The sequence below is a fragment of the Antechinus flavipes genome, chromosome 3, assembly GCF_016432865.1.
Source record: "Antechinus flavipes isolate AdamAnt ecotype Samford, QLD, Australia chromosome 3, AdamAnt_v2, whole genome shotgun sequence".
In the NCBI taxonomy this organism is placed as follows: domain Eukaryota; kingdom Metazoa; phylum Chordata; class Mammalia; order Dasyuromorphia; family Dasyuridae; genus Antechinus; species Antechinus flavipes.
This window is the reverse complement of record NC_067400.1, coordinates 193665880-193680615: the sequence shown is the minus strand read 5'-3', so window position 1 is coordinate 193680615 and position 14736 is coordinate 193665880. Positions and strand designations below refer to the sequence as shown.

Sequence of the window (14736 nt, the reverse complement as noted above, 5' to 3'; positions counted from 1 at the left end):
AAAAAGCAAGTTATTTAGTCTTCTGGAGATTTCTGGAGTCTGAGTTTTCTTCATTTTTCATCTATAAAACAAAAGTGGGAATTTGAGGTCTTTTAAAATTTTAAATCCTATGAAAAGGACATCTCAACAAGGGTAAAGAAAAATAATGTCTGAATATCTTAGAATAACGAATAACTTCTACAATGACTTAGGACAGAGAGAAAAGAATTAAATATAATGGTGATACATATTTATTGATTATATCTTAAAGGAGACCCAGAATCTTAAATCCATGTCCCGAGATCTAAACCAGGATATTAGAGTATCATAGAATGTGGAAAGGATTTTCAGGTAATTAGTTTAATTCCCTCCTTTGGATTTTTCTGAGTGTTCCTCTGGTAATTGGCATCATGTGATTAGAAATACATTTGGGGAGAAGATGCTTATTTGGACTATATCAGTCTTGGGAACAAATAATAAAAAGTATTACAGATAATAAAATCTGATCACAGAGAATTAAAAAAGTTTTCTAACAAAATGTATTTAAGAAATGGACTCAAATTAAAAAAAACCAGAACTCCTCAATTAATAAATGCTAAGATAATGAAGAAGAATGGTTTCTATTCTCATCAAGAAAAGAAACCCAAGTTATCGATAATCAAAAAAATTCCAAATCACTGATCACTAGAGAAATTAAAATTAAAGAAATCTTAAGAGTATCAAATAAAAAAGGAAACTCATAAATGGTAAAGGGACTATGAGAAAAAAGGAACACTAATAGGTATGCAAGTCGGTGAACTTATTACTTGGATATGACCATTCTGGAAAGCAATTTGTAATTAAACACAAAAAGTTTCTAAGTAGTGTATGCACAATGACGCAGCTAAATCATTGCTAAGCCAATTTTCAAAAGAGATCAATAAAAAAAGAAAGGTCTAAGTGTTAAAAAAATTCACAGGAGTTTTCGGCAATGGCAAAAAACTGGAAAATAAAGGGATGCTCATAAATTGATAAATGGCTATGAATAAATTGTAGTATAAGAATATGATGAGTTATCTAAATGTACATTATCAAGTATAGCTGAAGAATAAAGACTTTTGTACTAGGTAAAATGAAAACAAAATAAAGCAATTAGATCATTAAATGTAGGCCTTTACCACTTGGATCCGAAGAAAGCTGTTAGAAAATATATTTGGCTCCAGATTTTTGATGAGAATTCATGAATTCAAGGAAAAGCATAATCTAAGAATAGTCAAATCAGGACAGCCTGTCACTTGCTACAGTAGCAGAAAGGTTTGTTGTTAGCTTCTCCCATTTCTGAAAATGCTTTCTATATATCATCCTAATTCCAGAAGTCGTACTGTTGTGTATGCCTGCTAAGTGTTCCTCTGGAAAGCAATTCTCAGATCTCTGACTTGTGTGCAGAAAATTGAACAAGTAATTCCTTGCTTAAATGTAGCAGCTACCAGGCCACTTAGTAGGATTAGGACTGATTTTTTTTCAGGCTCTGTCTTTTAATCAATAACTTGCTTATTTTTATTTTTAACAGATTAATGTGGAGGGCTCTTTCTAATAAGATCAGATTCCCTGAATTCAAAAGTTAAGTCAATTCTAGACTATGAACAAGGTATAAAAGGTCAAGTAAAAGAAAGGTGGCATATAGCAGCCCTAGAATGTCCATGACACTAAGAAGCTCTTAAAAGCTAGAAAAGCCAACAAGAGGATTGCAGAATCATTAGTGAATCACATCTATTCCAATTCATACCTGAAAACAATCCCTTTTTTAACACTGATGACAAGTAATTATTTAGCCTTTATTTTAAAGCCTCCAATGAAAAGAAATCTATTACAAGTGGTAACCATTCCATTTTGTATTGCTCCAAGTTTTTCTTTATAAAAAGTTGAAATCTGAATATTATTTTCTAGCTAGTATATTTTATGTTTCTAAGGTTAGCTTATCTCTGCTTTAAAGTCCTTTAAGTTTTTATCATATTTCTATCCCCTTCTTCTTTTTTCTGCTATACATAACCCAGTTACTTCCACTAATTCTCATATGACACGATTCCCATTCTAACAATTCTGTTCTCTCTCCTCTGGATGTTCTCTAGTTTGTCAATATTCTCCATAAATTATGGCATCGAGAACCAAAATTAGCTGAATGTAATATTCTAGTTGTGGACTGACCAATGCAGAGTCTAGGTAGACTATCATTTCCTATGCTGTCAGAGTCATACTTTACTTAATGCAGCTTAAAATTACATAGTTTTTTTTTTTAGTTGTTGCCATTCTCTATTCATTTTGAGCTTGCAGAGTCTATTAAAATCTCTAGATATCTTTTATACAAACTGTTGTCTAATCATTTTTGTATTTATGATATTTGACATAACAAGTATAAAATTTCACATTTATCTTTATTAAATTTTATTTCATTAGATCTAATGCATTTCTCTAGCCTACAAAGATCTTTCTTTTTTGAGGGCCTGTATTTTGTCAGCCAATGTGTTGTTATTCCTCTTCAAAATCCAACAAATACATGACTTATATGATTTTATCCAAGTGCAAGACAGACCACTGGCATATTTCAACCAAAGACTTCTCTCTTCAGACTGAAACTGACGCATCAATGATTACAATGAGTCTGGTCATTCAAGCATCTCTGAATATACCCAACTAAACTATCTAAGTGATATTTCTCCTTTACATCTCTACAAGGATAGCATGAGAGACATTATCAATTGCTTTGCTGAAATCCAGGTATGTTACAGCTACAACATTTCCCTGAATGATCAGTATAGACACCTTTTCAAAAAAGAAAATGAAGTTAGTCTGTTATATTCTGATCCCAATGAAACTCTAACAGCTTTTAGTGATGCTAAAAATGTTGCTTCTTTTTATAAATACTCAAAAATAATTTTGAAAAATGAGAACTCAAAATTTAATCAGGCTATGGTATAAAGATTTAGTACAATATAATGAATAAAGTACCAGACTTGAAGTTGCAAAAACATGATTTCAAATACTCCTTCTGACACTCACTTTATGAGCATGGGCAAACCACTTAAATACTCTGAGACACTATCTTCTTATTTGTAAAAGGAGAGAGCCGAAAAGGAAAGTCTATAAAAGGTTTCTTTCAGCTCTGAAGTTATGATCTTGTTCCCTTAAAAAATTATAGGCAACAGTACTGCCTTTTTTTGGTCTTGTAATACTTTTTTTTTTTCTTCCACAATCTTTCAGATTTCCCCAATAGCAAATGAGTTGTTGAGTTGAAGAATAGGTTACCTGTGAGTAATCCATAAGGACTCTGGCCAGGAAAACAGCATATGTAAAAATTATAGAAGCCAAGGAGGAATACGTCAACTAGTACTGAAATTTAAGTCAGCAATATTACCGACTAAATGAAACTACAGAATTTTGAAGAAAAGTTTTTTATACCTTTAAATAAAAATGAACTCCAAAATATATGATATTTGTGAAGAATAAATACAGATTTTTAAAATCTGAAAAAGTTTATTTAATTCAGGATGCTATATATAAATATGAAACTTCTTCTCTTGATCTACCATTTCATCAACTACTAATTAAAGAATGAACTAATAAAATCTCAGTACCAGGTACTAAGCACTAAGCTATAATCCAGGAATACAAAGGCAAGAAAACCACTTTCTCACAGATACATTTTAGTTTGCAATGAGAGGAACAACAAAATAAAAAGAGGGTGGTGGACAAAAGAAAGGTATTTTGGCTTACCCTGTCACAAGGATCGGGAAAAGAGGCATACAAGAATAAAGTGACTTATCTTTTCCAAGAAGAAAGTGGATTTAATGATTAATGTTTTTATTGTTTAAGTGTTCATTTTTTAATAATTACTATTCCCCTAGCAAGAGAAATATAAAGGGGGATTCTGTGGAAGGCAAGAGAAATCTACCCTGATTGAGAGTGGGATGGTAGGAAAAGGCAATTTCTTCTGGTGAAGCCACCAGGGGTCACTCTTATCTTTATCCAAAAAAAAAGTCTTAATGAAATGTCTGCTGATGTCACTAAAAAGAGGTATAGGCTTGATAATTTCAGGAAAGGCTAGACCATGCCGGTATATATTTTCTAGATTTAGAACACAAAACCATTTAAATAAGTAGGAATACTTTATTCAGAGACATAATTTTAAAGAGTTCTTTAATCATAAGAGGATAAATGTCCTGAGATTCAAAAACTAAGGCTCAGAAAGGTAATTTCTCTAAGGATTAAGGTCCTGTTTTCTGGGTCTGAGAAGAAAGTATGAACCCACTTTGGCTTATATTATAGTTTCTCTAGTTATTTTAGGAAGAATAATAGATGATAAAGATCAGCTTTAAAAAAAAATTTTTTTTTGACTGGATGGGGTAAAGTAGAGAATGTAAGGGATTCATGAAAAATTCAATGAGGACAAAAGGCAACTGGGCAGGTAGGTGGCACAGTGGATAGAGCACCAGGCTGGAGTTAGCAATACTCATTTTCTTGAGTTCAAATATAGCCTCAGATGCTTACTAGCTATGTAATCCTGGACAAATCACTTAACTCTGTTTGCTCTAGTTTCCACATTTGTAAAATGAGGTGGAGAAGGAAATGGCAAACTATTCCAGTATCTTTATCAAGAAAACCCCAAAAGGAGTCATGAAAAATTGAACATGACTGAAAAAATAACACAATGAGGGCACAGGAGCTATGAATTCTGATTGCCTACAAGAAAAAAAGACTGGAGAGTCTGATATGCCAGCTATGTTCGATTATCAGCAATCTCCTGTGGCTATGGACTACCACTGATTGAAAGTTAAGATACTTTCCAACTTTACTGCATGATTAAGGGTTTCTCTGACTTTGTCAAAGGAAGTTTCAATGGATTGACTGCAAAGTTCTTAGTCTTTTTTATTCATAAGTTTTTATTTATTTCTAAAAGATAAATTTTAGTCCTCACCAACACTCTTTTGCTATCTAAACTTCCTCTATCTCCCAAAACTGCGCTAAGATTTTTGGTACATCCTCTATATACATATATTCCACTGACAATAGAAAAGATTGTGAGGATTATATTGAAAGGCATTCTAATAAGACTGTGGGGCTTAGATGCATTTTGTCCACAAATAAAATTTTGATTCCAGAAAACAAGTATTTTTCCATCAAAAATGGGAAGCTTACTTGATCTCCTATGAGATCACACCAAAAGAAACTAAGCATGATATCTGATGATCACCATACTTATAGATACTTAACTCATGGCATCCCTGGTGGCTTGCAATAATAGGGAGATAAATAGCTAATGTTTTCTGAGATTCTTCTAAAAAAAAAAATCTTGCGGTAATAATTAGTCATCTATAAGCAATTAACTCTCTGATACTTAATCACATACGTGACCAATGAAGACTTTACAGCACTGAAGCTCGCCCGATAATGTATCTGGATAGGAATTTAGGTTTGGAAATTAGAATATGGGGCTGGGAGATCTAGTAGTCATTACTAGTAGTTTGGCAGTAGTTAATTATGGGACTCTCACACTTTAGAGATAGATGTAAAATAGTAAGAATCTAGTTAAATGGGAACACTTTATGCTAAGTGGCAAATATTAATGGAGCGGTAGATTCAGAGCAGCAGACAGACTGAGGCAGGATGATGGTTAGAAGCCAAGGAAAAGTGTAGCTAGAATCTGTAATGATTGCAGGAAAATACTTTCAATTTATTCTATCAGTAGAATGTTGTCAGATTAAAGGGATTTTGTATGAGCTTCAAGTTAAGTTTCCAGTGTAAAGGTAAGAATTTCCTGGGGGATGTCTCATTCAAATTAGATCTGAGAATAGAGATATATTTTAGCTAGAAGAGATAACCATATACCATTATCACAGTGTACTAACAAACTTCTGTTTGTTCTGGTATCAAAAGCAATAATGGCAGTGTATATTAATATTCCCAAGAAAATGGATATGCTCCTAACATGACCTCTTCCTAAAATATAGAATTAGGAAAGGCTCAGCACCACTACAGCATTGACATTAGATAGAACTAAGTTCTGTGCAGATTGGCAGAAACCTACTGAAAGACAAGATTCTTCCTCTCAAATGCTTGATAATATAAGTTTGCTTGGTTTAGGGTAAGGGCCTAGCTACTTGTATTTATGATTCTAGGCTGATTAGTGAATTATCCTGAGTTAAGGAGAGGAGCCTCACAGAAAAAAAAATGCATGTTTGCTGTATCTCTCTGCCTTCCTCAGTATCTCCTTACCATAAGAAGATTTTAAGAACAAGGGATATACTTCTTCATGTCTATACTGATAGTTAATTGAAAAAGTTGATAATTCTGTTAAATTATAAATTCTTAATTTCCCCTATTCTAGGGTCTGCACATATTGATACATCTTTTATGCATTTATATCATTCTGCCAGTACAGAATGAGAGTAAAAGGGAAGTTGGCCCATAAAGAAGGAACTCTGAAAGAAACATTGGGGTTTAGAAACCAGGAGTCTCAGGGAATACTGCAAGATTAAGGGAAGGCCCCTGAGGTTATACAGGAAAAAAAGAGAAGAAAGCAAAAGGTCAATCATTTGAATAAAATCTATTAGAAAAGGAAGATAATAATTACATTTTAATGATAAGCTTTTGAACTAATATAATTTGGAGTTTTCAATCACTGTTAATTTAGGGGAAAAAAAATTTTCCCCTCAAGATCTTTGCAAATTATTGTGCTCAGCTCATCAAGAGAAAAACAAATTTCTTTTAAAATTAAAATGGACAATCAAAGTAATAAGAAATAAAAGGAAATTATTTGATAGTTTTACAAAGTATTATGGCACATTACAAATGACAAATTTTGTCTGAAGAAAAATTCTTTGAAGCACAGACTGATGTATTTTGTTTTTGAGTCCCCCTTGTTTTGAGTAGGTACTTAACAGATATCTGTTGCAATTGACAGGAATGCTGCTTTTTCTTAAAACATTTCTTGTAAATTATTTTTTGAAAAAATTTCCCTATTCCCAATCTAGAATAGTTATAATTTTACATCAAAGATAATTAGGTAATTTAAAAAAATGGCTATATAAATCATAGTATTTCAAACAAAAATCTATATTTAAAAAGAGAAAGTTTTTGATCCCCCTTATCTCTAATTCTCTGAACTAGACAATGTATAGTAAGTACATTAGAAGATTTGTTTAAGTGGCTAATTTTCATGTTGGTCAATACAAAAAGACTTTACTATTCAGAGGAAAAAAGCCTAACATTCTTAATACCACTTTTATTTTGCAAACATACATCCCAAACTGTGCTACCCAACAATTCTCTCCCTTCATACCGGGAGAGTTTCTTATTAGAAAAACTTACCAAATACAATACATGTCCCCATTCTGGAGCTGTGGAATTAGGAATGATTCACAGAGCTGCAAGGCTAATGTAGTCTTGCCTTCTTTTTCGGTGTTACAGATGATATCAATTCCATTCTTACAATCAGTTCTCAATACATGCTATAAGTTTAAAATAAGATTGGTTCATACAAATACAAATAAATATACAAATAGTTGTACAGCTGAAATTAAATTATTCCATATTACTCTACAGAAGTAATTGATGTTTAGTTTTCTTCCATTAAGGTCTATGTCTGAACTGATAGAAGTTATCTATGGAACAGAATCATTCTTCAAAGTAGAGGTCAGAATAATTGATTTAAATATTCTATATCTCAAGAATTAGTTTAAAAGACAATTATTAAGTTTTTACAATTCTTATTTGACTTTTTTAAAAAGATAAACTCTTTTCTTTGTTATATCCAAAGCTCAATACAAATTTTCTTGGTGTCTACTATGCTGTTTTCATTGTTTGTTTTGTTATATTATTTGTAATTCAACATAAAAATGAGATGAAATAAGTTACCAGAAAAGAAAAAAATATTGATTAGGGACTTTCTTACAGCTTACAGAATTAACCTAAAAAAGAATATGCAGATACACATATACTATGTCACTATAATATTGAAATTTATTCTCAATTAGTACCTCCTGGAATAGGTGATCTTCTAATGGTGACATATACAGACATGTGAAGAATGCTTGATGGAAGTACAAGTCTTTACTGATATCTGGGTGATTTATGCAACATTTGATAAGAGCCATTGCCTCTGGTATACGTTCACAAGCAATAAGGTATCTGGCACGCAGTTCAAAGAACAGTGGATTTTCAGAGCTCAAATATTTGTTAACTATATTAGAAAAGAAAAAAAAAAGGATGTTATTTAAGAAATAGAATTTAGAAACTCAGTGTTCCCTTAAATTGTATCACTTAAACATTCCAGTTTACAAAATATAGTTATTATACTTTGCTTAAAATTTAAATTTATGATTAGAAAAGAGGTGAAATGATGATGATAATCTAAAGACTTCAAAACTCTGATAAGTAATCAATTATGGTTTCAAAGGACTAATCACATGCTCTTTGCCAAAATAGTAGAATAAAGGTTTAGAATGACGTATATAATTTCAGACAAAGCCAATTTTTGTTACTCTGTATTTGTGTGTATGTGTGCGCATGTAAGTATGTGTGTATATATGTGTGTGTGCATATGCATGTGCATTCTTTTGTATGAACATACAAAATACTCAATGGAAAGTCAGTAATATAAATGGGGGATAGGAGGGACTTTGTCAGTCATTCAAATTATCAATTTTCTTGTGAGTTCTATAAAAGTAACTAGCATTTTAATTAAGGTTTTGCTTTTAAATTCTATAAATGTTGCTAATTTAGACTAATTGTGGGAAAGCAAATCTAAATTAGTAACAAGTATAGTGATTTGGTACTTTAGACTTAGACTTTGATTATTGCTTTGGTTTGGATCCAAGATTTCATCTTTATAGGGAACTTTAGGTAAAAAAATTCTCTTGAGCAACAACTGCAACTTAGAAATGCTCTTAGAAATGAATGGGACTGGCGGCTAGGTGGCACAGAAGATAGAGCACCAGCCTGAAATTGGGAGGACCTGAGTTCAAATCTGACCTCAGACACTTAAAACTTCCTAGCTGTCAAGTCATTTAACCCCAATTGCCTCAATTAAAAAAAAAAAAAATGAATGGGACAGTGCTAAGTTAAATGACTTTCCCAGAGTAACATCAGTCAATAACTGTAAAAGACTAGAACTAAAGCTGGGTTGTTCAGAAGTTCTAAGTCATTGTGACTCCACAGCCAACTTTCATTCCACTAGTTTACATTGTTTCTTTAGATTCTATTAACAGTAATAATGTACAAGTGTGTACAGGCCAGATAAGAGTATTTTGGAAATTCATCCTACTTTAAAGACAAGAATTATGATTAATACTATAAATAAAAGCTTATAATACATTCTCCTTGTACTATTAATCATTTTTCCCTATATAAATTATCACCAATTCCAATATGCCTTCAAATATAGGTAGTCTCCAACTTACTGATTTGTGTTCTTAAGTAATTTGTATGGAATTAGAATGACAATATATGTGATCACATATATATTACATATGCACTTGTAAACATTTTATTACTTTCAATTAGAATGACCTTTCCTACAATAGGCATTAAATAAATATATGGTGGTTCAATTTCAAGACAGTCAAAGAGAAATTCAACACAAAGTACCTTAAGTAGAATATAATAGTACATGTACCATGAAACCAAACTACAATATATAAACAGTATTACTGTGCATTCAGAGTTTTGATTTGGAACACTAATAATTCATGTTCTCTATAGTTCTAGCAGTAGGATTAAGGACTCCTCTGGTACATATTGTTTCCTGTGCCCCGAGATAGAAGATTCTGTAGAGTAGGCTACTGACGAAGATGGGGCTGGAAAGAGAGAGACCCCGATGGACACCAGATTTCTCTTGCCAATCATGTTTCAATCCTGTCTGGTGTCCCAAGTACTTTTGAAATGGTGGAGAGAGGGAAGGAGCCCCAGGACAATACAATATGATTTGCCGCCTCCTTCTTCATAGGCTTTATTCTCCCCCCCCCACCAATTTCATATGAAAAGGAACAAAAGTTTTTCTCCTACCCTCTTATACAAGCTTTTTGATAACTTCTGAGATATTTTATTGATAAAAATCAGAAAAAGACTTCCTCTAACATCCATCACCTGTCCCCTCCCCCATAAAAAAGATACATATAAGTGATAGTCTGAGAATAAAATTCATACACATTTCAGAAGATGTGGTAATTCTCCTGTTCATTTTGATCACAAAAGCTAGAGCAGTAGTACCAGAGAAATAGAGAAAGCAGTGATCAGTTGAAATTGCTAACTCTTCCTTCATCCTTGTTATTCTGCGTCTTGTCTAGAACAAAGGAGATCTTTGAATGAAGAAGGAATCTTCAGCAAGAAGGTAAGGGAAAAATCACAAGAAGTAGCAGTTGGAAAGAAGTGAGTTTTTGTATTCAACTGGCTGGGTCAATTGATTCAATACTTAAAATTTGTTACAGAACTAAGAGGTTGTTTTGCCACTGGACTAAAGACCTGGTTTCAAAACTTATTCTTACTACTAATTTTTAACATTCATTGAAGAGGTAAGCAATGATATTAATTATACATGTAGAATCATACAAAATATATTTTCATAAGAGCAAAGAAAAAGGCAAGAAAAATAAAGTGAAAGCCAAGCCCATTTGGTCATTATTTGGATCCTGATTGAATATAAATAGCAGTTATTTCTGATTTGGCCAGAAACCCTGAGGGTCTTCCCCTCACATTTATTTATTTAGATATTTTTTGACCTAATCCAAAAAAAAGAGCAGATTCTTTGCCTCAATTGCTACCTAGCCTTAATGAAGCCTCAGTCAAACTGAAACTTGTGGAAGACCTTAGCTTAAAAAGGCCAAAGTTTCCAGGGCCATCTCCAGTCGTCCTGATCTGTATCTAGGCACTGGACCAAGACTGCTTTGGAGGGGAAAGTGAAGCAGGTGACTTTGCACAGTCCTCCCTCATTCAAATCCAGTTTGTGGGATCAAGCATGTGAGAACTGACAAAAAACAACCTGCTTCATTTTACGGTCAGAATAGCTAAGTGTTTCACAATTGATCATTGTTACAATATTGCTCTTATTGTGTGCAACATTCTTCTGGTTCTACCCACTTCATTTTGCATGAGTTCGTATAAATCTTCACTGTTTTTCTGAAAAGATCCTGCTTGTCATTGCTTGGCAAAATATTCCATCACAATCATATTCGATAACTTACTTATACATTGCCCAAAACTGAATATCCCCTCCATTTTCTCTTCTCAATTGTCACTTAAAAGAGCTGTTATAAAGATTCTTTGTACATATTGGTCCTTTTTTTTCCTTTGTGGTTTCTCTGGGTCAAAGGGTATGTAGCTTTACAGCATTTTGGGCATACTTCTAAATTGTCCTCCAGGATGGTTGGGCCAATTATTAGTATATTAGTGCCTCAATTTTCTCCTATTTCCTTTAACAGTTAAAATTTTCCTTTCCTATCATGTCAGCCATTCTGATAGACATAAGCTAGTACCTCAGGGTTTTTATTTGCATTTTTATAATAGTGATTTAGAGTATTTTTTTCATGTGACTAAAAATGTCTGTTCACATCCTTTGACTATCAATTGGGGAATGGCTCTTTTTTATAAATATGACTTAGTTCCCTACATATTTGAGAAATTAGGTTTTTACTAAAGAAACTTAACGTAATGAAAAAAAATTTCTCCCCCAATTTCCTGCTTTCCTTCTAATCTTGGCTGCATTGATTTTGTTTGTGCCAACTCTTTCTAATTGAATGGAATCAAAATTATACATTTTCAGCAATCCTCTCCATCTCATGTTTAGTCATATACTCTTCCTTTATCTAAATTTTCCATGCTCCCCTTAATTTGCTTATGACACCATATGTATAAATCCCATGCCAAATTTGATTTTTTCTTGGTATAGGTGTGAGATGTTAAACACTTTCATTTGTAATCTCAGAAGTTTACATTAACATTTTACTAACTTTTTACTTACCATCTTAATATTAAGTCTGAGATTTGCTTTTTAGTCATATGTTTAGTATATTGTCATTATGGTCATATATAAATTTTTTTTTTAAAAATAAAAGCTTTTTTCTTTTTCAAAATAGCAAAGATAAGTTTTCAACTTGCAAAACCTTGTATTTCATATTTTTCTCCCTCTCTCCCTATGAAAGCAAATAATCCAATATATGTGGATCCAAGAATGTGCAATTCTTTTAAATATTTCCATATTTATCACATTGCATAAGAAAAATCAGATCAAAAAGGAAAATAAAAAGAGAACTAAAAACAAGCAAACAGCAATAAAAGGCGAAAAATATTATGTTATGATCCACATCCATTCCTCATAATTCTCTTTTTGAATGTAGATGGCTCTCTCCATCACAAGTTTATTGGAATTGGCCTGAATTATCTCATTGTTGAAAAGAGTTTTGTCATATTTAAAATATACTTAAAAATAACTGAAATTGGAAACACAGCCAGCTATAACAGTTGTAAAAGCAACATTATGCTTACATTGTTCATTTTATTTTCACTAAACAGTGAAGTCAATTATTTAATAGTAGAAATAAACAAATGATGACATGATAGATTTGATGTTACTCTACATATGCTTTAAAATACCTATATCCTGAGATGTTGGCTTGGCTTTAAGAACTGCTTGCAAGACTGGATTTTCCCATGGTCCACCATCTCTAATAATTCGAGTTACCAGTTGGAGATTCACATTTCCATATCTACTGAGGTGGTTTTGGCATTCCTACAAGAGAGAAATTAGTTTAGTTTTTTCTGAATTTAAAGGCATTGTTTAAAAGTTGAATCATAATTATGTGATTAATGGAACAAAGAAAAAATACTGTTGGAAAACTTAATTCTCTTTTTCAGTTGAATACTCATATTAAAAGTGGCAACTTTTCCATGTGCATATGCATATTGTATATTTTTAAACTAATTTAATTTCCCAAGTCAAACACTATGTAAAAAATAATTTCTACCTCACACTCCAAATATTTCATTTTTTCAGTTATTGTATTCAATATATTTTTCATCCTTTTAAAAATTTAATTTTGTAAACATTTATTATCTTTCCTTCCTATTGTATCCCATCAATTAAAAAAGAAAACATTAATTTTGCCTTTACTCTTTTTGCTTTTTACTGATTCTATCCTATTACTCTTTACAGTCAGATTTCTCTTCAGATTTCAATTGGCCTATAATGGATGAAGTTTAGAAAGTAGTCCTCTTGCTTCAGAGAATGCTGCTATCCTTGGGAATGTGGGTTAGTACCAGAGTTTGATCCTGTATCTTGACACCATCAAGCTATTCTTCAAGGATATCTGGTTTGCTATCCAAAGAAGTCCAACTTTCCAGAGGGACTCAAACAAAGAATGATTCTCAATTGTAAGGGGGAAGACAGGGTTGTTACTAGCCTTCATCTCCCTCTCCCCCCTCCCCCCGCCCCCTTTCTTTCTCTCTCTTTCTTTTTTTAATAATAGCTTTTTATTTTGAAAATACACGCAAAGATAGTTTTTTCAACACTCACCCTTGCAAAACCTTGTGCTCCAAATTTTTCTCCCTCTTTTCCTCTCATCCCCTCCCTCCCCTAGATAGCAAGTAATCCAATATATGTTAAACATGTGCAATTCCTCTACACAAATTCCCACATTTATCTTGTTGAACAAGACAAATCAGATTAAAAAAGGGGAAGGTGGGAATGAGAAAAGGAAAAAAAAAAAGAAGCAAGCAAGCAAACAACAACAAAAGGTGACAATTACTATGTTGTGATACACATGTAGTCTCCATAGTCCTCTTTCTGGATGCAGTTGGCTCTCTCCATAATCAGTCTACTGGAATTGGCCTCATTCAATTCCAAATTTCTAACCATTCATACTCTTTCCCATCTTTTTGCTATGTAACCATTTTGCCAACAATCCTACAATCCTCCCTATTCTATTCTTTGTTCTGTACTCCCCGAAAACCTAGTAAAGAGGAGCTTTCTTCTACTAGGTGTCTCTGGAATAAATCAAAGCAAGTTATTGACCGCTTTATTCATAGGTTTATATCCTGTTAACAAATTTACTTTGCTCGGAGAGAATGTGCTTCAATCCTACCATTCTTAAATTTCACGCAACAATTATGAATACCAATAGTCTAGCAAATTAAATTCCCACAATTGTTATGTCTAAAACTACATCTTTGTTCAAGACTTTAAGTTCATCTCAGGTAGGAGAGTGAAACTTTCCAACTTTTTTCTTCTAGACTTTTATCTTTGAATTAATAAAAAGTTCCAAAGGTTGTAAAAGTCTCCCAAAGTTGTTTTCATTGTATAAAATCATTCTAGTTTTGCTCACTTTACTCTCCATAAAGATCTTTTTAGTTTCACTGAAATTGTCCATTTTATCATTTTTTATGAGACAGTAATATTCCACGACATGCATATAGTGTAATTTGTGTAGCAGAGGCATAAATTTTTAGACATGGCTAATAACAGAACTTTTTTTGCTGAACAATGAATGTTTTATAGATGGGTATTCCACTGGTTTCCAATTTGGGATTACTACAAAAAAGCTGTTTATTCATGTAAGTTTAAGTCCTTTTCTTCTTTCTTTGGTCTATGTGAGACATAGGCCTAAGAGTGTATAACTGGATCAAAGTGTATGCATAGTTTGGTAACTTTCTGGCCATGGTTTCAATTCACTTTGTGCTTTAGTAAAAGCACACAAGTATATTACTTGTATGCTTATACACTATGTTGCAGCT

At 32.5% G+C, this 14736-nt stretch overlaps 1 protein-coding gene across 1 annotated transcript in view; it reads right to left on the bottom strand.

Moving 5' to 3' along the window:
* ZNF654 (zinc finger protein 654) overlaps positions 1-14736 on the bottom strand; it is a 109924-nt gene that overhangs the window by 18823 nt on the left and 76365 nt on the right. Inside the window, 3 exon segments of the mRNA XM_051984366.1 lie at positions 7324-7463; positions 7992-8194; positions 12601-12736. Of these exon segments, the coding sequence (XP_051840326.1) occupies positions 7324-7463; positions 7992-8194; positions 12601-12736 (479 nt within the window).